The sequence below is a fragment of the Chinchilla lanigera genome, unplaced genomic scaffold (genome assembly GCF_000276665.1).
Source record: "Chinchilla lanigera isolate Chin_1 unplaced genomic scaffold, ChiLan1.0 scaffold00137, whole genome shotgun sequence".
NCBI lineage: Eukaryota > Metazoa > Chordata > Mammalia > Rodentia > Chinchillidae > Chinchilla > Chinchilla lanigera.
Genome location: NW_004955538.1, coordinates 2,311,784 through 2,337,535, shown reverse-complemented (window position 1 = coordinate 2,337,535; position 25,752 = coordinate 2,311,784). Strand labels below are relative to the sequence as shown.

The following is a 25,752-nucleotide window of genomic DNA, read 5'->3' as shown; positions in this document are numbered from 1 at the left end:
AAAGAAAGAAAGAAAAAAAGCTGAAAAACTCCTTATTTTCTCTCTCCTTCATAGTATCTAGGTTTGGTGATATTTGAGAAGACTCTTGTAAAGGTGACTTACTGAAGGCATGAAGAAATGACTCCACTGACATCCATGGCATATCATTCTCTCAGTTCCAGGTCATTAAGAGCCTCTGTCAAGTCAAGGGGTTCCTGAGATTGATAATCTTTTAGCAACAGTGTGTGTAATAGGTCAAACTCACACTTGCTACATATAGTAGGAAAAAGTTCTTAAAGTGACACATGTGGACTCTCCTCATGGTCTTCTGTGTCTCAAAACTGATCATTATTCTCACAGTTTTCTCTGGTATTGCAGGTGTTTTTTCTTATCTAAATTTTTAAAATTACTTTAAAATTACTTTAAAATTTACTTTAAAATTAAAGAAATGCTTTAAAATTACTTTCTCTACATCCAGTATTCCTATTGGTGTGTTTGGTGTAAATTTAATGTTATTCTCAGCTGACAGCAGGTCAACTGTGTAACTCGATGGATTTAAGTGATACTGTGTACACAAGAATATCAACAAGTCCATTACAGGCTTATTGCCATGAACAATAGTAGATCTGATGACATTTCCAGGTGAAACCACTGTGAGGTCAATGTCTTTTATCTATTATGTTTTCTTTCTGCTCCCTGATGAAAGCAGCAGATCCTACACAATCATCAACGGAAGAGACATCTACCTATTTTGTAGGAGGAAGTGGTGCCTTGCCTTCTGTTTTTCTCTCAGCCTGGGCAGGGCAAGTGCCTGTATGTCACTGCTGGGGTGGGCGAGGACTGCTGGTCAGGGCAGGATGAACACCTCCCCAGGTTAGAGCTGGGCTGGCCACCAGAGGAGAGCCCAGACTACCCATTCCTTTTCTTGGAGACAAAGTCTCACTATGTAGCCCAGGCTGGTCTGAAACTGTGGCGATGCTCCTGTCTCTGCCTCCCAAGTGCTGGGATTGCAGCATCTATTTAATACTTTCATTAATCTTTTCCCCAGTTTCTCTTTTGTACTTTTTTTTGTTTTTTTTTTTTCAGGTACCGGCAATTGAACTCACGACCTTGCGCTTGCCAGGCAGGCGCTGTGCTGCTGAGCTAAATCCCCAGCTCCTCTCTTTTTTACTTTTTAAAGAAGGGTTTATTTAGCTCACAGTTTGTAGAGGGTTCTGTCCATAACTGGCCGGCTGCAAGGCAGGATGGCACATGGCAGAGGGGCAACAGCTCATGGCAGCCGGAGCAGCAGAAGACAGCAAGAGTAGTGAGAGACACAGAGAGACAGACAGACAAAGGGACAGCTCCCTGGTTTTTCTTACCTAGAGCTTTCTTTTTATTATTATTATTTTTTTATTTTAAAAAGAAAAAAAAAAACAATAAAAATACGGAATTTCAAAAAATGAAATTAACAATGGTTGTTATATTGGATACATACTGGATATTGTTATTGTCAAAGTATAGAGCTTTTCTTCTAGGTTACTTGCAAATTCACCTTTTGAATCACAAACTGGTAATTTCTGTCCTTTCTCAGATCACCCCTCTCCCTTTAGTGCCAAAAAGCTCAAAGGTAAGCTGAGGCCACAATAACTTAAAAAATATTCAGCTCAAACCCATTGTTTTTATTTATTTCGTTTTGGTACTAGGAATTGAACCCGGGGCCTTGCACTTGCCAGGCAGATGCTGTACCACTGAGCTACATCCCCAGCAACCCCCTAACTCCTTGTTTTTAAGTTATTATTAAACTAGGAGCAGTCTTCTAGGTTACAATAGGAATCCTGGCCTAGTTCATGAAAGAACAGAAGCATCAACACGACCAGCCAACAAAGAAAGAGGTTTAGCAAGAAGATAAAGCGAGGAGCCTTCTTTTTCTTTGAAGGGAATGAGAGCTCAAGCAAGAAATTAAAATGGCACACCCAGCAAGCAGGATGGGGATGGTGAAGGAAGCGGAAAAATGAAGCAAGTGGATGGTGAAGGAAAACCGGGTGCTGGTGAAGACGGAACAAAGGGCCTATTTATGGCACAGAGCGGGTCACACCTAGTGCACTACGCATGTAGAATACCCTCCTCTATGTTGTAAACAGGAAACCTTTTTTAAAATTTAGTCATCAAAGCTGTGACCAGTTATAAGCTCCTAGAAAGCATAGTGATTAAAAAAGTAGAAATACAGCCAGGTGTGGTGGTGTAGGCCTATGATTTCAGTACACTGGGAGGCTGAGGCAGGAAGATACAAAGTTCTAGCCCAGCCCAGGCAAGTGACTAAAATAGAAAATAGCTGGGCATGGTGGCACACACCCGTAATACCAGCACTTGGGAGGCTGAAGCAGGAGGATCGTTGCGAGTTCAAGACCAGCCTGGGCTACAAAATGAGCTCAAGGTCAGCCTGAACTGCATAGCGAGACCTGTATCAAAAAGACAAAAAAGACAAAAACAAAACAAAATAAAACAAAACAAAAAAAACCGAACCAAAATAAAATAAAACAGAAAATAAACCAGATGTGGTGGTGCATGCCTGTGATCCCAGCACTAGTGAGGCTAAAGCAGGATTGCTGTAAGTTCAAGGCCAGTGTGGGCTGTATAGCAAGACCTAATCTCAAAAGAATAAAAACAAAAGAACCAAAAATAAAATAAAAAATAAAAGAGGAACTCTAGGCTTCCAAGAAACTAAAGAGCCCACATGAAGAAATGCACAGCACAAACGGCACCGTGAAGTCCCTCCTCTGGGGAGCTCTAAGAGTTATGGAGAAGCGTTCAGTAATTGCCCTCTGGGATTCTGAACAAACCAATCACAACATCTCATTTATGAGGCTACTAGAGAACATGGTTTTGAACATGAGCCATAGTTGGTGATCTTAGGGCATATTTGGTGAAATGGTCTCATGGTGTTTGTTGTTGCTGCTGCTGAGCTACATCCTCAGTCCACTGTTATTTTATGACTAAGTGGCTAAAAACCGAGGGTCTGACAAGTTAAATATAGCCACAATTAGTATGAACTCTATTTTTTTTTTTTAAACTCTAAGTACCATTAGTATTGTTATAGACAGCTAAGTTAGAAATACTGTAGGCAGTCAGACAGGGCTAGGCCCTCAAGGGAACCAGACAGGACCCACTGCAACAGTGGGGGAGATACAGACACCTCCACTGAGGGCCAGACCTCGAGACAAAAGATGAAAAGAATGTACCTACATACTTTCCTTAAGGATAAACAACAGTGACTGATATTCTAAATAGGTATCTATCATCTTAAAAAAGCCAGGAAGAGCCACTGACCCACTCCGTTTCATGTCCACTACTTGACTTCTTTCCCATTTTGTAACAGAAAATGCCCACCCACCCCCGCCAGTATACTCAGTTTCTTAGCTGCCCAGGCAATAATTCCTGTTGCAGTTGCTGTTGCTTCTGTCTCCTAGAAATGGCTGGTCATTGTGATACACAGCTGCTCACTATGATGCATACTGTAAAAAACCAATTCCCAATTGATAAACCATTCTGCATCTGTACTTCCTGCTTGCTTATCCTAGACCACCAGGGATCGGGGCCTGATATTTTGAGAATGATCCTGGATCAGTGCCTGCTGATGTAAATAAATCTGCCTCCAAATCCTGGGTGTCGTTTTGGTGTTTCTGCTTGCTGTTGCAATTTGATCCCCATTTAATCAGTATTACCTGAGCAATTATGCTTGTAATCTTATTGGTTGATCACAGTTTTGGCCCACCTTGTGATTTCTCACGTTTCCCTGCCTTGGACCCACCCCCCTCGTGGTTCTGCGCTATAAAAATCCCTAGAAAAGACTGGGTCCTTGGCAACCCACTCTCAGACAAAAGCTTTCTTTCCCCAACAAATATATTCTGCTCTTAACTTCTGTTGTTTCTACAATTCATTCTTTGATTTTAGAGAACACAAACTCATACTGGACATTTTCCAGGTTGGGAGTTTCTTTCCCCCATGTCAGTATTTCTTAAGTTTCTCAATTAAAGTAACAAGAACTGGATGTGTTGGCAAAGGTCTAATCTCAGCACACTCTCATCAGGCAGGAGGATCACTGGATCTTGAGGCCTGCTTGAAGTTCAGAAGAAGACCCTGTCTCCAAAAAACCAAAGTAGTAGTAGTAGTAGTAGTAGTAGTAGTAGTAGTAGTAATAATAATAATAGCAACACTGCACTGACGAGAGAAAACGTGAAAATGAGCTAAAATCACCTTTTCAACCACATTAACACTTTAAAATCTGTGTATCCTGACAATCTTCTGTGTGAATAAAACAAAAAGGCTCTGACAAAAATGACACCGTACTGTCATTTAAATGTAGAACTTGTGACAGTGACAGTACAGAGCACGTATGCATTTGCTCATTTATTTATTTTTGGTGCTGGGGACTAAGCCCAGAGCCTCGTGCAGGCTAAATAGGGCAGTGAGCTCTATTTCCCAGTTCAGAGTTAATTTAAAAAGAGCAACACATCTTTGCTCTTTGTCTTAATCAGGGGTTGGTAAACTATGCCCTTTGTGCTAAATGGGGCCCACCCATGTTTTTTCACAACAGTGCTGAGGTGACTGCGATGGATGGAGACAGGACAGCCAAGACTGCAACAGGCCTGTCTGGCCCTATCAGAAGAACGTATTGGCATCTCCTCTGAACAATAGTACAACCCAATGAGTAAGACTGTGTTTTGGAGTTCGAGAGCCTGTGTCTGAATCTATGGCTGATCTGCTACTTTACAAGTATGAAGTTTTGGGTCAGTTATTTAATCTTCCAAGCCTCAGTTTCTTATTTTTTAATTTTTATTTTTGTCTTTTGAGACAGGGCTTCACTATGCAGTTCACGCTGGCCTCAAACTCACTTTGTAGCCCAGGCTGGCCTTGAACTCACAGCATTCCTTCCGAGTGCTGGGATTATAGGTGTGCGTCACCAAGCCTGGCTTCAGTTTCTTTTTTTAACAAATGGGCATAATGCTCAATTCATAAGGCTGCTGCAAAATTTGTATGAATCACTTATTCCAGTGTCTGGCAGGTAAAGGTCAATCAATCAGTCCATAGTAACAGTTGTTAATATAGACAAGAATTAAGTCACTTTTACACTTAAAAACCAAATTATTAAACTGTCTATCTCTCTGAAGGGTGGAGTACTGTGAAGACAAAAAGGGAAGAAACTGACAGATTACATTATACTGGTTTTAGCTTATGAAGGACAGAACAAACACTGAACTGTGGCACTGTGATATTCTTGCTAAAAACTCTGAAATGGGTTTAATTAATGTAATTACCAGGTGTCTCTGAAAGGCTTTAGATTGTTGAGGTTAACCTGTCAAAAGCACAGGTTAAGAGTGAGAATAACAAGCTCCAAGGGGAACTCATACTGCCTTGGGCATAAAAAGTACTTAATAAATCTTTGTTGAACTGAACAGCCAACCTCTGCTATCTCTGGGCCTCTGGAGCATTTACAGAGGCAAATGACCATCCGCATCAGGGGTCAGCAAGATGACTATTAAGTGAACAAACTAAAGACATGTCAAATCGTACCTGTCTAAATTTAGCTCTTGCTTCTTTTTCCTTCATTCTTCCATGTGCAACCAAATAGTCAAATACTTCACCTATAATGGAAAAGAAATAAAGGTAAGCAGAAGTCCTACTTCTGATGATTAATTTTCCCATAAATTGATTGTGTTTCACTTTTCCCAATGCTGCTAACTTTTATTTTTAAGTACAGGTATGAAGTTAGTCAGAAATACGTATAGTTTAAATTAAGCTAGCCTAAAGTTAAACTTCATTTGAAAAGAAGGCATTAAAATTCACCAATAAAATCTCTGAACTGGAGAAAAGCCTTAAAATTAAATTTTCATATGCTTAATTTACACAAACTTCATTTTAAAGGGTATGATTTTTTAATATGCTTTAATAAAAACTGAGCAATGGAAAATGGAAACTTAAAATGGATTAATTTATTTATGTTAAAAGAGGATGTTCTCCCTGCAGATTATGACCACAAACCATTTCCTGATTCTATTCATTCACTCAACAAATATTTACTGAGGGCCTATTAACTGTCAGGCACTGACCTAGGCTCAGGGTAAATGCAGCAGTGAGCTCAGCAAAGTATTTTCCTCACAGAATTCTAGCGGGGGAGACAGACCATGAACACACATGTAATAAGGATGTCACAGGAAAGTCAGTGCTGAGGAGAAAATGCAGGGGAAGGCAAGAGGAAGAATGTCTGTGTCTGTACTTGTGTGTGCTCTGTTAACTACCCGAGCAAGAGGACATCACAGTTATTTGAAAGAGGCCTGCAGGCTCTGGTGAGGACTCTGGCTTTTCAATGAGATGAGATGCAGGGAAGAGGAAGTGATTCATTTCTTCAAAGGGTCACTGACTGCTAGAAAAGGTAGGCGTAACCACCTAGAGCAAAGGATGGGGAATCACGCTAGAAACCTGCCTCCACCATCGAGCCGAGGATGCCAGTGCCTGAGTGGAGTGGAAGTGCAGTGGCAGTGATCAGTGGGACTCAGGACATGATGCAAGTGACAGCCGAGAGTCTAACTACAGGCAAGGTAGGTTAAGACCCTGGGGAAAAGCAGACACTTAAGTACTGCTACTGGTAATTGCTCATGGATGTAGAATAGGGAAACACCACCTCTGCAATCCACAGAAAATAATCTCATTTAGAAAGTTAGAGGGATTGTGGTCTGAGGAAAACTGTCTGTTTTATACAAATAAGGAATATGGACCTGTATCATCTTTAGTGACTTCTCACTTAAATTATAAATTATACATTAATATCTTTAACTAAATTTAGACTCTTTACCCTAACTCTGAGCAAATAAATTTTAAATAGATGCATAAAAATACTTTTACATTAATGACCACAAAATCATCTTTCAAAAGGCATTACATGATGGGCACAGTGGCACATGCCTGTAATCCCAGCACCCGGGAGGCAGAAAGAGGAGGACTGCCACTAGTTCAATGGCAGCCTGGGCTTTATAGTGAGTTCAAGGCCAGCCTGAACTACATAGCAAGGCCCTGTCTCAAAAACCCCCAAAAAACTAAACAAAAACATGAGTGGATGAAGGCCACTTGCCGTTGCATAGGAACACGGATAAGGTCCAGATCTGTCTATAATTTAAAGTAGTTTTATAAATTCAAATGCAATATAAACCTCTTAAGAGATTTTTTGAAACCATAAAGCACACTCACAATTACTAAGTTATTAATCAGGAATCCAATTTATAATCCAGGAATTCAACTCCAATCTCTCCTTTTTTTCTTATTAAAAATGTATTAACCCTCAGCAGGCAGCTGAGCTGACAACCCCCAAAGGCTATGCAATACAGATAAAACAAAAGCGGGGCAGGGAAGAGCCCAGCGGCACTCCAGCCAAGGTCAGGAAACACGCAGTTGTATGGAAGATACTGGACCTGGCAGTATCCAGAAAGCCCTGAGGCTCTAGTTCACATCTTGCAACCAATTAGCTATGTAACCTTTGATACAGACCACCTTTCCAAGCTCTAATTTTATCTGTAACAATCAGACAGCTGTCCTGGATGATTTCTAAGGTTCTCTGCAATTCTAAAATTCTACGATTCTACAAGACAAAAGATACTCATGTTGGGGGAAGTGATGGCCAAATGATTAAAGCTTTTGTCATTCACATGTCCTGGAGACTAAAAATGTTCTGCAGAGCTGACTAAAACAAGCAGCCCACCCAAGACAGTAACCTCCCCCACCAATTTTAACACTGAGAGCTGCTCTGGGAACATGTCACTCCTCAGGTCACAAGGACAAGAGCACCACTAGTTGAATTTCCCAGGCCTGTCTTTTCCAAAGCCCATCCTCTTTCTACTGAAAACAGAGATGCTTCTTAGGTTTTCGTCTTGCCCTTCTTGTAAAAGTAGTCTCTACTGCCTGAGCACCTAAAATAAATGAAAACAGAAAGCTGTGACAGATGGACAAATGGGAGGGGCTACATGCTCAGAAGGCTGTGCTAAAGTGCTGGCGGCAATGTGACAAAGGTGGGCCTTCCACATCTCCATCCCTTCAAGAATTAAAGGCACTGCTTTCTGCCTGGCCATATCATGGTCACTGTGAAGGTCAAGGAGGTCAGCGAGGGTGAGCACCTTGTATACTGTGGAGGTTGCACAGTGGGCAGTGACTGCTCTGTGTTGTTTGCCCAAGGGATGGGCAGTACTGGAACTCCATTAACTTGGACTTCTTCAACTTTGAAAATCCCAACTAAACTCCCAAACTAAACCTTTAAAACATAAAACGCATTAACTAATGAGAAATTAGGAATATGACACTGGTGTCAAAGGTATACAATAACTCATTCATTACCACTAAAGGTTTACAATTTTTTATTTAATGTTAACTCATTAAACAATGAGGAGCTGTGATTCAATTTTCTATTTTCAATTTTGCAATCAAGCTCAAACTAAAGACAAAATAAAAATAAAACTATAATCCTGTACAGTACAACAGGATGGCTCCAGTTTATAATTTCACAAATATAATTTTTATTTGTTGAGTATCTGTTATGTGCCCAGCACAGTGCTAAAGGCAGAGAAAACAAAAAGACAAACAGGAAAGCTGCTGCCCTCCACATACAGGGAAACTTGTGTGCATTCCCAAACTAAGAGCAGCCAACCTCAACCCTGAAGTGAGCATTTTTATTTTTTTGTTTTTAGAAGTGGGGCAGATTTTGTCATTCACGCCAAAACCTATAGTTCACTGTGTAGTTCAGGTTGGCCTTGATCTCACCATATAGCCCAGCTGGCCTCAAAGTCATGACAGTCTTCCTGCCCCAGTTCCCAAGTACTGAGATTACTGGCTTGCTATACCATGACCAGCTTCCTGAAGTGAGAATTTTTATAAAAGATAGCAGCTATACTGTTATGGTTTGTGTCTGGATGTCCCCTCAAAGCCTTATGCGGTCATGGGGTGGATTTTTAGAGTTTATGATTGATTCATGGGTGTGAGTGCTACACCCACCCTGGGGCGGATAGTTTGCATATGTAAGGGAGAGAATGAAGTTGCTTGCTGCCACTCCTCCCCTTTTTGCTCTTGCTGCTTTTGCTGTTTTCTGTCACCATCAACTGTTGCCCTCTGCCATGTGCCACTCTGCCTTGGAGCCAGTCAAGTATGGATTGAAACCTCCACAGTCTGTGAGCTAAATAAACCTATCCTTTCTTAATTCTGGGTGTCGGATATTTTGTCTCAGCAACGAGAGAGAAGTAACCAAGGCAGATTTGGTACCAGGAGTGGGGTCATTGCTGTGACTGTACCTGACCTGTGGTTCAAGAGCCTTTGGAAATGGCTTGTGGGAAGTATTTGGAAAGGTTCAGAGATGTAGCCTGAAAGAGTTAGAGCTGGAACATCTTCAGCTGTTTGTATGGGAGATTCTAGTCAGAGCTCAGAAGACCAGAAGGTTGATAGAAATCCTGCCGGTAAAACCTAGGTTCAGGAGGTTTCTGCTGGGAAGGACTACATTGGTTGTTGGACTCCAAATGATATGTGTTATGGCTTGGCAGAAGTTTGTCTGCATTTTGCTTATGTCCAGCGACTTTGCCTAAGACTGAGATTCAGGGCAGTGGACTAAATTAATCTGGCAGAAGAAATTTCAAGGCCGTCAAATATTGAGGCAACAGTGGCATCATTACTGTTGGGAGGCTTTTAGCCAGATTTATGTTGAGAATCAAGAGCAAAGAGCCCAGCAGGATGATTTAAAATGTGAGTCTGGCCAGAAAGGAAGTTCTAATAAAGCTGTGGACTGCAAAGATAGAGCTGAGGAGATCTCCACTGCTGAGAAGGAACAAGAGAATCAAAAAGATGGCCTGAGGGCATCAAAAGAAGCAGGAAGTCTCCATCCTTTGCAGCCTCAAACCTGCAAAGGTGAAAGACTTTGCTTTGAGAAGAAAGCCGCAGAGCGCCATGTTCCAGAATGGTGGTGGCAGCCACACCAGGTTCTGAAATGGTGGTGGCATAGAGAATTTGCTTCTCAGAACTGGATTCAGGGGGCTGGGGATATAGCTTAGTGACATAAGTGCCTGCCTAGCAAGAGCAAGGTCGTGAGTTCGATCCCCGGTACTGCAAAAAAAAAAAAAAAAAAAGAATTGGATTCAGAGTGCCCAGCCATCTGGGCACTCAACCCCTATGGCCAAGAGAGGGGAAAGCTTGGCTACTGCTCCAGGTAGCAGCAGACATTGGCATCATCCACATGGCACTGGTTTTAGGCATGTGCAGAATGCAAGAGTTCTGAGATTAAAAAGGCTTCCATCTAGATTTCAGAAGGGAGGCCGGGCAGTATGCCCCTGAGAGGGCAGTGTGTGAAGCTGTGAGTGTGAAGCAAAAGGTGCAATGGAGACCTCAGAAGTTTGGAAAAGCCACAAACATGGATTGTCTGAGGAAAGCTGCAAGGAGGGACCAAAGTGGGCCTAATGGGAGCTGTAACCACAGAAAGGCCATAGGGGTGGAGTCACTCAAGCCCTCTGGAGCTCACAATGTGCCACAAGTTGCTTCAGATGCTGGATATGGAATTACAGGACTTAATGTTTGCCCTGTGCGATGTTGGACTTACTTTGGTCCCAATGCTCTGTATCTCTGTTTGTACCTTTTGGAATGGTAATGTTTGTCTTGTGCCACTGAATGTTAGAAGTGTTTAACTTTGTTTTCTTTCATTTGCATAGGGGCTCACAGCTAGGAGTTTGCCTTACATCTTGGAGGAGACTTGGGACTTGGACTCCTCAGCAATGCTGAACCTGTCAGAACTCTGGCAACTTTTAGAGATGGACTAAAATGGCTTTTGCATAAAGAGATGTATGTGAGTCTTTGGAGGGCCAGGGATGGAATGTTATGGTTTGTGTCTGGATGTCCCCCCAAAGCCTCATGCAGTCATGGGGTGGGCTTTTAGAGTTTATGACTGATTCATGGGTGTGAGTGCTATACCCACCCTGGGGCGGATAGTTCACATATTGTAAGGGAGAGAATGAGGTTGCTTGCTGCCACTCCTCCCCTTTTTGCTCTTGCTGCTTTTGCTGTTTTCTGTCACCATCAACTTTTGCCCTCTGCCATGTGCCACTCTGCCTTGGAGCCAGTCAAGTATGGATTGAAACCTCCACAGACTGTAAGCTAAATAAACCTTTCTTTCCTTAATTCTGGGTGTCAGGTATTTTGTCTCAGCAGCGAGAGAAAAGTAACCAAGACATATACATAAGCATTTCAGGAAATATGTTTTTACAACCTTGTAGACAAATAGTTACTAGTCTTTAGTTCTCATTTAAAAGAAAATCTAGGGGGCTGGGGATTTAGCTCAGCGGCAAAAGCGCCTGCCTGGCAAGCGCAAGGTCGCGAGTTCGGTTCCCGGTACCGGAGAAAAAAACCAAAAAAAAAAAAAAAAAAGGAAAATCTAGTTATATGTACAGCAACCACCATTTCTGTCCTTGGGAAAGATGGACACCAAAGATGCTAAAATTTGATGAAGTACCTAACATGTAGTACATTTACTTCCAGCACATTAATGCATTAGTACATTAAAAAATACAAATACTTAGGATAAATAAAGTGCATGTAGACACAGAAACACACAAAGAGGAATATTATTTGGCTTTAAAAAGGAAGGCAATTCTGACATATGCCACAATATGGACAATTTTAAAAACATTATGCTAAGTGAAATAAATAAGACATAGAAGGACAAATGTATGATCTCATTCTATTTGGTCAACAGAATAATGAGATTCACACACACAGACAGAGCTGAAGAAGAGGGACACGGGTAGTTTGGGTTGAATGGGCACATTCCCTTAGTTTGGGAAGAGAGAAAATTTCTGGAGATTGGTGGTGTTGAATAAATGCGCTTAATGCCACTGAACCACACACTTGAAAATGGTTAGAATGGTTAATTTTATGTGATGTGCACTTTACCACAGTGTAAAAATCCAAGTACTTGGGTATTATCTATTAATAATGCTAACAGTGAAACACCTCCTGCAAACCACAGAACTGCCAGCAGTTCAGTTAGATTTTCTGACTCATCCTAGAGTATTATGAGTTTCGATGCAAAACGAAACCTTAGCAATTATTCATACAGGCAGTGCGCTTGTGCATTTTTTGAAAGGAGCAAATAAAAACCTTATGTAAGTAAAATGTACTTACCTCCACTCGCATATTCCATGATTAAGTAGAGTGTCTTTTCAGTTTCAATGACTTCAAACAACTTCACTAGGGAAGGAAGGGGATACAGGAAAAAAATCTGTGTGTGTACAAACCATGCACATATAAACTCTTCCTGTCAAAGATTTTAATACCTGGCCCTCTAAAAAGTGCCTGTAGAGATTTTTTCATTCTTGAAACAGTCTCACCATATAGTACAGGCTAGCCTTGAACTTGTTATGTAGCTGTGGTTGGTCTCACACTTGCAACCTTCCTGCCTTAGTCTCCTGAGTGCAGGGCTTACAGGTGCACTCCCACACCTGATCTAGGGAATTCTTATCTTACAAAAAAAAGATGTTAGCAAAAAATGCAACAAAAGTAAAGATTGTGTCTGGGTGTCCAAGTGTTCTCAGCAGTGCCCTTGCCACCTTCTGTGAGTGTCTGCACTGGCTCACTGCCCTCCTAGAGGCTCATCCTGTGCCTCACTTCTCAGCCCAAGGGCAGCCAGTGCTATTCTAGCCTGCAAGTGTGGCCTGCTTACCTGGCACTGTGTCTTGAATAAGTGATTCCACTCAAGACCTTTGTGGCATGGGGTACTTATTGCAAATTTAAAACAACAAATTTCCTTTGTTAGTGTTCTAAGGCTGGAAAGAGGCAGAAGGGATTATACGGCAATTAACTAAAGAAAGCTTTTCTTAAAGAATGATTTTTCAGGAGGTCAGTGTGATTTTGTTACACTAGTTCCTTATTACAGATAGAAATAATATTCCACTACTAGTAATTTATAAAGCCTACACAATTGTGTTTGTGTGTTTCTAAAGCTATCTAGTCATCATTTTGTATATCTACTTTATTAATACTTCCTTAAAATTAAATTTACCCAAAAGAGAAGGGTATGCTAGTCCTTTTATAAATGATTTTCTGATGTTTTAGTAGAGTATTAGACTGAAATACCTAACAGAATAATCAATAAATTTTTGTTGTTGTTTTTGAGACAGGGTGTTGTTTTGTAGTGCAGGCTGGCCTTGAACTCACTATGTAGCCCAGGCTAGCTTTGAACTCAAAGTGATCCTCCTCCTGACCCAGCCTTCTGAGTCCTGGGATTATAGGGATTACAGGTGTGTGCCACCACACCCAGTTTAATCAACAAATATTTGATAAACTGATGAATAAAATTATCAGACCATTGCTTAGACTCTGATAGGTTCACATTATCAGGAAAAACCATTTAAGAAAATGAAGGCCTAAGTGTTGATAAACAAGCAATATAAAAATGAAATCTTTCTCATATACCAATATAAACTTTAGCTCTTCTGGGAAAATTATTTAAATGCAATGGGAATTTTTGTTTTTGGAACAGGATCCTGCTATGTAATCTAGGCTGGCCTCAAACTCACACCACCAGTCTCAAACTCCAAAGTGCTAGGATCACAGGTTTAAACTACCACACTTGGCTTCAACAGAAACTTTAAAAAATTTTCTATTATCAAAAATACATCATTTAATAAGTAGAGAATGCTAATCAGGGTATAATTTAAGAAATCAAAAGGTCAAATAAATACATCCAAATTAGTTCTAGGCAAAATAATAATAATAATAATAATAACAGGAATCTGAAATCCAGAGTTGGCTGGCCAACCTCACAGGGTTGAAATAAAAAGCAAAGAATGAAAATTTTCATTATTATATTTCTTATTATCTTTTCTCCAAACAGATGTTTCATTGATTCCAAGTCATGCATTTTTTCACACTTAAATTAATATTGTGGATACCAGGATGATCACCTGGCAGCATCATTCTGTCTTCAGCTGTCTTGATGAAACAGGGTATAAGCCTTTCTATTCAGGTATATAGTCAAAATTAAGAAGCTGTGTGTAAATGGTTTTTTTCCCTCCAGTGGTTTCATGTTATTATTATTGTGCCTGAAGAATTTTCATAAGCCATCCTTAACACAAAACATCCCCCCCTCATTAACTCATGAAGTATTTTAGCTACAGGAGCTATTACTATAGAAAAATGCAGTTGTATTATTTAAAGAGCCAAGTTATGATTTATGTGGAATCAAAAGTTTATTGGGAAAATAAACGCACGCACTCAGGGTCAACATCAAACAACTTGCATATTCCACCTTGCTCCTACAAATACTATGCAGGCAGGCAGGACCATGCCCCTTTCTAGTCTTTAAACACCTGGCACACAGAAAATACATGAAACAAAATCTATTCCATATTTCAAATGTGACTCAATGTATAAGTATTTTCTTAGGATCAGTCACATCAAAAAGTGTAATTAGGCCAGGCATGGTGGCTCACGCCTGTAATCCCCGCACTTGGGAGGCTGAGGTATCATGAGTTTGAGACTAGCCTGGGCTACAAAGTGAGCTCAAGGCCAGCCTGAACTGCACAGCGAGACCCTGTCTCAAAAAGACCAAAAAAAAAAAAAAAAAATCCTTTCTTGGTATGAATGAAATTATATATATATATATTTTTGGGGGGATGTTGAGGCAGGGCCTCATTATATAGTTCGGGCTGGCTTTAAACTCACTACGTAGTCCAAGTTGAGGACGTGGACAAATTTGAGGCGATCCTCCTGCCTCAGTCTCCTGAGTGCTGGGATTAACTAACATTTTCTAACACATGAAAAATTAGAAAATTACATTTCTACTGAATTACAGTCTTAAGTTCAAGTGGTTAATACCTAAGCTTTTAACTTGTCTCTAGTAATTCTGAAAAGTTCCTATAAATAATCAACAACTTATATATGTGTTTTATTAAAACACATATATACCTAGCTAGACTGGGGGAAGGGAAAGAGTCTCTTTTCATCATTTCAGCAATATGTTTAGCTTTATGACATACTTTCAAGAACCCATTTCAACCCAAAAGTATTTAAGAAAGCAGAAAGTACCTATGTTTGGATGATTTAAAATCTTCATTATTCTTACTTCTCTGAAGAGCTAAAAAAACAAAACAAAAACAAAAGGAAAAGCAAAAGACAATCCCCAATGCAAGTTATTAAACATTATACTCCACTGTTGCAATATAAATGTAAATTTTTCTCTTAGATAACTGATTTTTGCTAATGTTTTTATTCTATATCTCTGACTAGTATGAAACTCTAGTGTGACTCTGAAGTAGGTTTATAACCTATTATCAAATAAATGTTTCCATTTATGAAAACACTAGTGGCCCCAAGTGGGACAGTGCAACATTCTTTTATTTTTTTATCTTGAAAAGATGATGTCAGTTTTAGTCAAGAACAGTTTGTAGGGGCTAGGGATTTAGCGCAGCGGCACAGAGCCTGCCTGGCAAGTGCAAGGTCGTGAGTTCGGTTCCCGGTACCGGAAAAAAACAAAAAAACAAAACAAAACAAAAAAAAAAGACAAGAACAGTTTGTAATTAAACACTCTGATCCAGTAACTACCCAAGGTTCCAATTCTATGAATTAAAATGTATACAGTCCTGATGAATTACCTGATGGACATATTAATCCGACTATTATAAATAATACTAGGACAAGATTGTGAACAAAATCAACTTGAGAAATTCTCACTGGAGAATATGGGTGACAGCACGGAGGCTGTAATAATGATGATGAGCCAAGAAAATGAGCAGGCAGTTAGGACTCCCCCTGCATGTATGTGTCTCACCCCACTAGGAGGGCTCTGACATACGACTAGAAGGCAGAGAAGGCAGAGGCAGGGAATCCAATGAATAACCTTTCCTATGTGAAACACTAGCTCATTTTTGGAGGCAGAGCACTTTTTATCTCCAACACAAATAGCCTATTCCTACTGTGGCCAACCCCACATTTTATATTGAGATGAGAAGACACCCACCACCTATCTGACAAACATTTGAGTTCTTTTTTAGCTTCCCTCTATCAGGCTAAGACAGAAATCCTTTACAGCTGAATTTGTAGTTATAATTTGGGGCTCCCAATTGTGCCCAAAGTGGCTAAGTTAGAAGGGCTCCACATGGACACCAGGCCAGCACAGGCTCAAACACAAGCCCTGCCCATGGCTCCCACGATGCTGCAGGCACCCTCCCTCCTTTGGTTACGCGGACACGGTTTTACCCAGTCTCTTCATCTTTAGGCCTCAGGCAAGTTCTCGGGAACTACCTGGTAGGTCTTGCTTGTTTTACATCAGTCATCTGTCCACTTCTTCCCTAGAGTGCCTTTCAAGTTGTGATAACGCATTTTTGTATACCTGTTTATCATGACCAAGCCTGGCAACACAACAGGAACACATCTGCTTGGTAATGTCTGCACGAAAGCACTAACAAGAAGTGTGGTTTATGCTAGCCTTCTTAGCCTTCTAACGACCACATGGCTTAAAACCTGGAAGCAGAGTGCCAGCAGAGAGCCATCATCATTGTTTTGTTTTGTTTTGTTTTGTTTGAGACAGGGTTTCACTGTGTAGCTCAGGCCTATGTAAGGCTGGCCTGAACTCATAGTGATCCTTCTGCCTCAGCCACTTGTGAGCTGGGATTACAGGTATGTGCCACCATACCTAGCCAGTTCTGCTCCTTTCAAAATGAGCAGAGCAGTAGACTTTAAACAAAGCAAATTAAAGTCAAAACCAGGAAAGGTGGAGTACTACAGGAATTCAAGGGAAGAAAGAGCTTACTTTTGCTTCAAGACTCACCAAGGATTTAACGGATGTCCACTGTGGACCCTGGGTATGTGTGTTCTGTGTGTGAGGGAAGATGACAAGGTGTGATTAGGTCAGGTATTTAAAACTAGTGACCCCTGCTGACCACAATAGTATGTTTCCAGAGGGAGATTCCAGGCTGCCCGCACTGGTCATGAGGGTATAGGAGTCTCTGTCCTATCTATCACCCCATCTGAATCAGGGTCTCAGTATTTTAACTATATATAATTTAGTGTGTCTCAACATGTCCTCCTTGTATTAGGCTGCAAATAATAGCAGAACTGTATTAACTACTTTTGTTGACAGTCTGAATTGTTAGCTTGCTGAAAGACAATATAAAAAGGAAAGGAAGAGAAAAAAGAAGAACAGCTGTGCAGTGACCAAGATTCCCAAAATGACCTTTACTTCAGCTGATAAAGAAATGAGTTCCTGACTCCCAGGGAGGGGACACACTTGCCAGTGGAGAGAGACAGTCTGACTCAAAGCCCCAGGATCCTGGACCCTGGCACTGAAGGCTGTCCCTTCAGAAGCCACTCCATCTGCTGTGCCCTGGATCATCCCAGTCCTCAGCCCCCAGCCAGGATCTCTAGGAGGAAGTTCCTGCACTCTGAAAGAAACTTGTACTTTTGGTCTTTTACAACTTCATAAATAATTCTAGCGAACAGCATAGGCTAGAAAGCACTGGTTTAAGGAAGCTGAAGTGACAGTGTCCTACACTGCTCAGTGGTGGCAGCACTAGAAAAAATTACACTAAAAACTACATGAAAACCATAAACTGGTTATCGCTACTTTCAAACAAACTGAAAGTTTCTTGGATGTCCCATAACAAAGACTCCCTGGTGGCCAGTGCTGCTACAGAACTCTAAGCAACAATTACCAACAGTAGCTCTAAGACAAAAATTGTTCTCTGTTCATTCATTCATTTATTTGGTTTTCTGAGACAGGATCTCCTATGTAAGGCTGGCCTTGAGCTCACTATTTAGTCCAGGTTGGCCTCCAATTCATGGTGATCTTCCTGCCTCAGCCTCCTGAGTGCTGGACTTACAGGTGTGCACTACAAAGCCCAGTAAAGACCAGCCTTTTAAAAAACAAACAAACAAATAAACAAATAAGCCAACCAACCAACAGACTGAGGTGGATGTAAGCACTTCCCTAAAGAACACTCTGATGGAGAAGAATCTAATCAATTAAGCTTCAAAAAACATTTGGCAGCAAGTGTAGTGTTGATTTCCTGTAACACTAGCACTTTGAGAGGCTGAGGCAGGAAAACTTAGATTCAAGCCCAGCCTAGGTAACTAAGCGAGTTGGCAAAATCTCTGTCTCAAAGAAATTTTTAAAAAGGAAAAAAGGGCTGGGAATATAGTTCAATCCTCAGTAACACCAAAACCAAAACAAAACAGGCACCAAAACAAAACAAATCTAGTAATCTACTGTGCATATACAGTATACTCAGTTATACCTAGAAGTCTCTATCTCTAGTAAATATGATTTAATTTTGAGAACGCGAAAGTCTAAACTTAAGAATAGTGACTCAGTGAGCCACGTGTGATAGTGCAGGACTGCAATCCCTGCTGAAGCAAAAGGACTGTTGCAAGTCTGATCCCAGCTGGTGCTACACTGTGTTACCCTGTCTCCAAAAAAAAAAGGATGGCTTCCCCACTGAAAGATCTTTGTTCCTGCCTTGCTAAAAATTTTCACTGGATAGACATGGATCCAATTTGTAAGATGGAAGTGACCGCTAATACGTTACTGTTCATTACTGAAATTGCTCCAATATGAAGGGAGCAGGCAGCTTAACTGGTAGGGCCCTCCCTTGTCTACTATATGTGAGACCCTGGGTTCAATCCCCAGCACTGGAATTATGACAGAAAGCCAATTAGATAACTTTAGCAAAAATTAATGGGCACAGGTGAGGAAAACCATTAATTCCAAGTATGGAATAAACCAGTCCTTTGTTGAAGGCAACTCCTGAGGGTGGCCAAACAGCTGAGTATTTATTCTGGAGATGAAAAAAAAATCAGGAAGAACTAAAATAGCAATCTCGAAGGGCTGGCTATGTTTGGAATGGTGGAGTTAGCCTCTGTAACTCCATATGGCAAAACAGAGACCAGTGTTATAGAAGTTTCAGGAAGACAGATGCTAGTCTACAACAAGGGAGAAAACTTTAATATGGAGCTGATGCTGCTGGAAGGAGCCATCCCTGGGATGTGCTTAAGGACAGGCCAATGAACCAGCCAAATGAATGTATTTCTTTTGTTTTGTTTTTCAGACAGGTTCTCGTCACGTAGTCCAGGCTGGTTTGGGACTCACTATGTAACCCAGGCTGGCCTCAAACTCACAGCAATCCTCCTGCCTCAGCCTCTTGAATGCTGGGATTACAGATGTGCCACCACAACCAGCACAAATATATTTTTAAAAGATCAATTATTTTACTAACATGTTACAGATCTTGTTTTAAATGAAGTGGTTATGGCTTAAGAGAAAGATGGTACTGGTTGTGTCACAATGTAGTGAAACTGAGCAGAAGGACCAGGACGTCTGCAGCCCGCAGTGGGGCTCCCTGGACTGTGTGTGCAATCCTCCACCGCCAAGTAAGGAACGCTATCCTGAGCGCTGCGGTGAGCTCTGCAGGGTCCTTCTCATCTTCAAAGGCCCCTCAAGGTCTACGTATCACAGGCTGACCCAAAGTAGCTTCTCTGTCTAATTCAGCAGAAACTCACACAGCCTCATTCAAGAAGGCAACCGTGTTTCTAAAATGAATTATTAAGAGGACACACCAGAGATCAGGAGATGACTGCCACTGAATAGACAATTTTTGGCTCACAGTTCCCAGCAGAGGACCCACCACACCATCATGCACAGAGAAGCATCACAGTCCAGCAAGGGGCAGAAGGAACATAAAAAGGACAAGGGAGGGGCTGGGGGTTTAGCTCAGTGGCACAGCGCCTGCCTGGCAAGGGCAAGGTTGTGAGTTTGATTCCCAGTACCGGAAAAAAAAAAAAAAAGACAAGGGCAAGTTTTTTGGGGGTAGGGTAGGGGTGGAACCCAGGACCTCACACATGCTGAACAAGTGCTTTATCCCAACCCACAGGGTCTACATTATAGGATAGGCAAGCTGTGGTGAACAGCTAGGCCTGGTGACTGAGTAATTCCAGCAAACTCTGGGGTACTGGTGCCGTCTTGAGCTGCCTGACACATGGCCCTGTGATGACTAGGGCAGATGGATACTGCCTGACAGACTGTACAGCGGTGGTAGTTTGAAGTATGGGCTGTGAACTGGGTGGCTGCCATCTGAAAGACACAGTCCCACAGCAAGTTTCTTATTTATAGGAATCAGTTCACCCTGAGGGGGGGGCAGCCTGGTTTTAGATGCCAGAGCATTAAGACTACAGAAAATAGTTAATATACTCAGCTATTGTTTGTGTTATAGTGCTCACATGACATGGTATTATAAATCTGTTTATTGTTCCTACCTACTAGTATGTCAAGTCCACAAGAGCAGGAACTTCAATTGGATCAGCACTGTATTCACAGAACACATAACAGATGTTCAACAAGTATGTGTTGGGTGGATAAGGGAAGTTTACTAGGAAAGTAAACCTGAATAAAAACATGGCTTTTATGCTAGAGATGGTGACACATCCTATAATCCCAGCACCCAGGAAGCTGAGGCAGTCTAGGATACACAGTGAATTCAAGGCTGGCCTGGACTACAGTGAGACCCTGTCTCAAAAAAAAACAAACAAAACAAAACAAAACAAAACAAAAAACACCACATGGCTTTTGTGGTGTTTGGAAAGGGAAGTAGGATACAAGACCTACTTCTGTGAAGTTCTTCAAATATTCTCCCCAACTTGAAACTACTGTTCAACTTCTTTATAGCTACCTCAGTGGAAACCATAAGAACAGTTCCCATCTAAGTTTTTGGAAATCCTAAATCTGGCAATTTAGTTAACTACAGTAAGGGAGCACAGTAGATTGGAAACAGCCTATATTTTGGAATCAGTCCGAGGCTTCTTTTTGTTATTACTTACTAACTGGAGAGCTGGACTATAATAACTTTTCAGAGTCTGTTTCCCCAGTGGAAAGTGAGCATAGCAGTAACAGCCACCAACAATGTAAAGGTGAAGTGATGTCTACCAGACTATCTAAGGAGAGTGGGCAGGGCTTCTAAGTGGTGTCTGATAAAAAGGAACCCTGATGCTAGCGTTCCTATGATTTCACCATCAGTTCTCTATCATTGGAACTACAACAAACTTGCTTCCATGTGGAGTTCACAACACTGAGCTCAATGCTACGTACACTGTAGGACAACTGAAGGGGTTTCCATCCTTTCTATAATCAGCTAGGATACTCCCTTTCCTTAAGAACAAAATTCACTTCATGAAGTTGTAAAAGTTAAATGAGTAAAAACAGGTAAAGCACTTAGAACAGTGTCCAGCATGTATACAGATTAAATGTCCAAATACTAACAAATCACTATTATCAGAAATAATCTATCACAATTAGGTCCCACCAAAAAGATCGAGCTGGAATCTACATTCAGCTTTTAAATTTTACTTATTTCCTATGAGGGGAAATTTTAAGCAAACAAAAATATGTCCACTCCCCAAATCAAGCAAACCCAAACAAACTATTCAGCTGAGCACATGATAATAGCAAGCACTCCAAGCCCTTATCCCTGCCAGGTATTAGTCTGAGCTCTGCTAAGGGGCTCTTAAATATTAACTAAATCACTACAACCCTCTAAGAAGCTGTTACCCTCAGGGAGGTTAAGGTAGTCAGGGTTGAAGCCGGAATTTAAATCTATGTAGTCTGGCTTCCCCATGCTCCTAAGTTTTCTGCTTCTAAGAGTCAGTCTATCCCCAAGACTAAAAGGAAGAATTAGTAACTTCAGATGTATGACATGTCTTAATAAAGTATGGCAAACACATTTTCTTTTCTAATGAGACATGACTTGCTTCTTAATGATAGTCTCAGATTTAGTAAAACAGATCTCGCAAGATTCCGACACATAACCAAACTGAATCTAAAAATGACTTTGTAAGACTAGTAAGAAGGCTACAATTTTTGTTATTTCTGCTGTTTACAAAACCACTATAGGTTATACAACATTACAGAGTTCTTCGAAGTTTCCTGAAAAGACATTCATGAATAGAATAGTATTCCAAGAATAGTAATCAGAAGACAATAAGTATAAAAGTGTGGAGATAATAAGTACAAAGGTAAAAAAAAAAGTACAAAAGTATGTTTACTGGAATCTAAAGTTCATTTAAAAAAATGGCTGGAAAGCAGAGGAAAAATGCAAAGACTCATCTGTGGCAATAGTACCCACTTGCACAACTGCAGTCAACTCAGGTTTACTTACATATACAGGTACATGACTTAGTGTACCATCCTGAATACTGTGAAGAAAGTCACCATCTTAACTTGCATTTGAATTCTGCCTCAACAAGGTGGTGCATCTCTTTGGACAGTGGCAGCACAAATGCACTGCATATCACTGAGGGCACAATGTTCCTTCCAGTGAATGTTAGTGTGCAGGGCAGCTCCCAGTGCCAGTATGATACAATTGTGAATGGTGCTGGGAAGGAAATAAGGTGCAAGAACACTACGCTAAAAACAGAAGCCCGGGCTGGGGATTTAGCTCAGCAGCAAAGCGCCTGCCTGGCAAGTGCAAGGTTGTGAGTTCGATTCCTGGTACCGGAAGGAAAACAAGACAGTAGCCCAAAGCTGCCATGTACATCACACCTTGCTGCCATTCCTCCACCATGGAAGAGAATTTAGTGAAAAAGAACTTGAAATAAACATAGAGGAATGCTTCCTATTTACTCTGTAAGAGAAGACTAGGAACTTGCACGTATGATTTTAAGTAATGCCTTTAAACTGTTTATATTATACTCATCAATTATATAACTAGGATAGACCTAGCTTTGGGATGTCTTCAGCAGATGAGTCATACCTGAACTACACCCTGAACAAACCTTAAAAGCTTTCATGTATTAGATTATGATAAACCAAAGTTAATGTTGGTTCAAATGTGCATAATCACAATATTGGGCTACTTGGACAACCACGTACTAAACTGACAATGATGCAACCAACAGTAATGTGCAGTACTAAAAGAATAGCAGCCATTAAATACTATGGCCAAAAATGATAAAAATAAAAGCAAGCAAGAAGGAAGGAAAAAATGTAGCCAACCTGAGACAACACTGAGATAAAACTTTTCCTGGAAAACTGTCGAGAGTTCCAATTATCTCCAGGACAAGTGGAAGATTTGTAACACCACAGAACACTAAATCAGAGTCCTTGGTAATCTGAGTCCTAAATATAGTACTAAATTTTAGCAATCTGTTATGTATCAGTATTAAGTTGTTAGATATAGAAAGAATAGAAAATTTAAGAAAATGGGTAAAATTAATTCTTCAGAACAAGGGAATGGAATTCTGAAAGAATCTGTTCTAGGGTCACCTTGAGAAGCTTCAAGAGCCACTCTGCATTGCAGATCACAGGAACCAGATGTTTAAATATCAAATTTAGTGTAAGATAAAGTCCATCCCTTCCCCACCTCCCACAAACACAACAAGGACATGATTTCATTAACATATCCATCTTGAAAAAATGAAATTATCTTTTTTGTTTGTTTTTTAAAGAGTTAGGGTCTTTCTGTATTGCCCTGGCTGGTCTCAGACTCCTGGGCTCAACTGAACCTCCTGCCTCAGCCTCCCAAATAGTGTAGACTAAAGGTGTATGCCATTATGCCCAGTCAAAGTGCTTATCTCAAAAGATTTCTGTATTAATTATAAAAAATGCATACAAATCCGCACAATACCAAGTACATAAAAATAATTTTGTATTAAAAAAACCTATTGTAATCAATATTTAAAATATGCTATTTAAAAGTACAGTCTTCAGTTTGTGCCATTAACATTTAAAAATAATTAACTTCAACTGAAAAAATCATTATCTTCAATTGAAGATAACCCAATCATTTTCTTAAAATACTCCATTTAAGTTGCATTTATTTGAGGAGTAGAAAATTTTACTGCATTGAACATATTAAAAATACAAAATATTTAAGGGACAAATTAGATGGAATGCAAAAAATCATTTAAAAAATACTGGACCAATCTTACCTTCTGTAGACTTGTTGGATTCAACTGCGTTTTGTCAATTATTTTTATGGCAACCTAGAAAAATTCAATAAATATTTACAGATTTTAAGAATTTGGTGATTACAGACTAACTGGTAATAGTTTTATAAATGCCCACCCATAAAGCATTGTTAAAAAGCAAGCAAACCTCAGAACATAAAACTCAGTTGCTTACGAGAAATAGGGGCTTCACGCAAACAAAGGTACTGCTATAATTTATATTTAACTTATTTATAGAAACAAGGGAAAACAATCTCTTCTAAACTTCTCTGCAGCTTCCCCTGCCAAAAAGCAAGAGATCATACAGTGAAAACATTTCTAAAACATATGCAGTGTAGCAAATCTTTTCACTATTTTTTTTTTTCCTTCAGTGCTGAAGATTAAACCCAGGGCCTGATGCATGCTAGGCAACAGGCAAGCCCTCTTCACTATTTACTGATGCTAATTTTGGCTCACTTTGGGACACTGGGACAGGAACTGTGCTTTGTGACACATGTCCCTAAATCCAGCACTTGAGAAGTGCTAAGGCAAGAAGATTGCTGTGAGTTCAAGACCAGCCTAGGCTACATAGTGAGTTCAAGTCCAACCTGAGCTATATAGCGAAACAATGTCTCACAAAACTGAAATAAATAAGTGAATAAAAAATAATAAATATTGAAACAGATTGGTGCTTAATCTGAAAACTTTAAAAACATTTCATTAAAAACAAAAGACCTCTTAGCTAATAGGTCTCTGATAACATTTATGGAAACTGGATACTTCAAAAAGTCCTAGGAACACTATTAAAAGTAAAAAGGCTGTATCCTAGTTTCTAGACATGAACTGTTTAACCTGGTGGCTAAAAGGCATCCATGGCTATGAAGAACTGGAAGCATGGGTAGTATAACCAAGGAAATACATTTTAAATTTAATTTAAACTCATTTTAATTAAAAGTTAAATATTTTCCATTAAATATAATTCTACTGCTTTGGTATGTTTTACTTAAATTATTAAAAATTTAAACAGGTGTGGTGATGTAGGCCTGTAACCCTAGGACTTGGGGGGCTGAGGCAGGAGGATCTCTGCAAGTTTGAGGATAGCGTGGGCTACATAGTGAGTTCAAGGCCAGCTTGTACTACATAGTGAGACCCTGTCTCAAAAAAAAAAAATTTCAGCATCTAAATTGAGATGTGCTACACACAAAATACACACTAGGTTTTAGAGACCTGTATGAAAAAGAATGTAACTCATTAATAATTCATATTATATGTGGAAATGCTAATTTTTAGTATATTGGGAGTAATAAAATAGAAAAACTAAAAATAAATAAATAAAATGAATAAATAAAATTTAAAAACACTGCCCTTAAGGGCACATACCCGTAGCCCCTTGGGAGGCTGAGAAGGGAGGATCAACTGAGTGTCTAGGAGTTTGATCCCAACTTAGAAAACACAGCATGACCCCATCTCCAATCAAAACAAAACAAAACAAAACAAAACAAAACATCCCTTTAGGCACTTAAAGAAAGGGGACTAGTTCAGATAATCTGTGGGCCAAACCTGAAACGTATACAAAGACAACAAATATGTAACGTGGTGACCTCTGATCAGAAAAAGGTGAGGACACCCCAGGCAGTATGAAAATCCACCAACATACAGGAAGAGACAACTTCAGTCCCTATTTATTTGCATTTCTCCTCTTTAAAAAAGGAATAAAACTATCCCAGCATTCAGGAGGCTGAGGCAGGAAAATCGTCATGAGTTTGAGATCAGCCTGGGATACAAAGTGAATTCAAGGCCAGCCTGAAC

General features: G+C 40.3%; 1 protein-coding gene across 1 annotated transcript in view; it reads right to left on the bottom strand.

Annotated features, from left to right (window-relative positions):
- Mark3 (MAP/microtubule affinity-regulating kinase 3) overlaps positions 1–25,752 on the bottom strand; it is a gene marked incomplete at its 5' end in the record, with an annotated part of 96,984 nt that overhangs the window by 32,669 nt on the left and 38,563 nt on the right. The window contains 4 exon segments of the mRNA XM_005410775.2: positions 5,533–5,603; positions 12,157–12,222; positions 15,061–15,109; positions 23,947–24,000. Of these exon segments, the coding sequence (XP_005410832.1) occupies positions 5,533–5,603; positions 12,157–12,222; positions 15,061–15,109; positions 23,947–24,000 (240 nt within the window).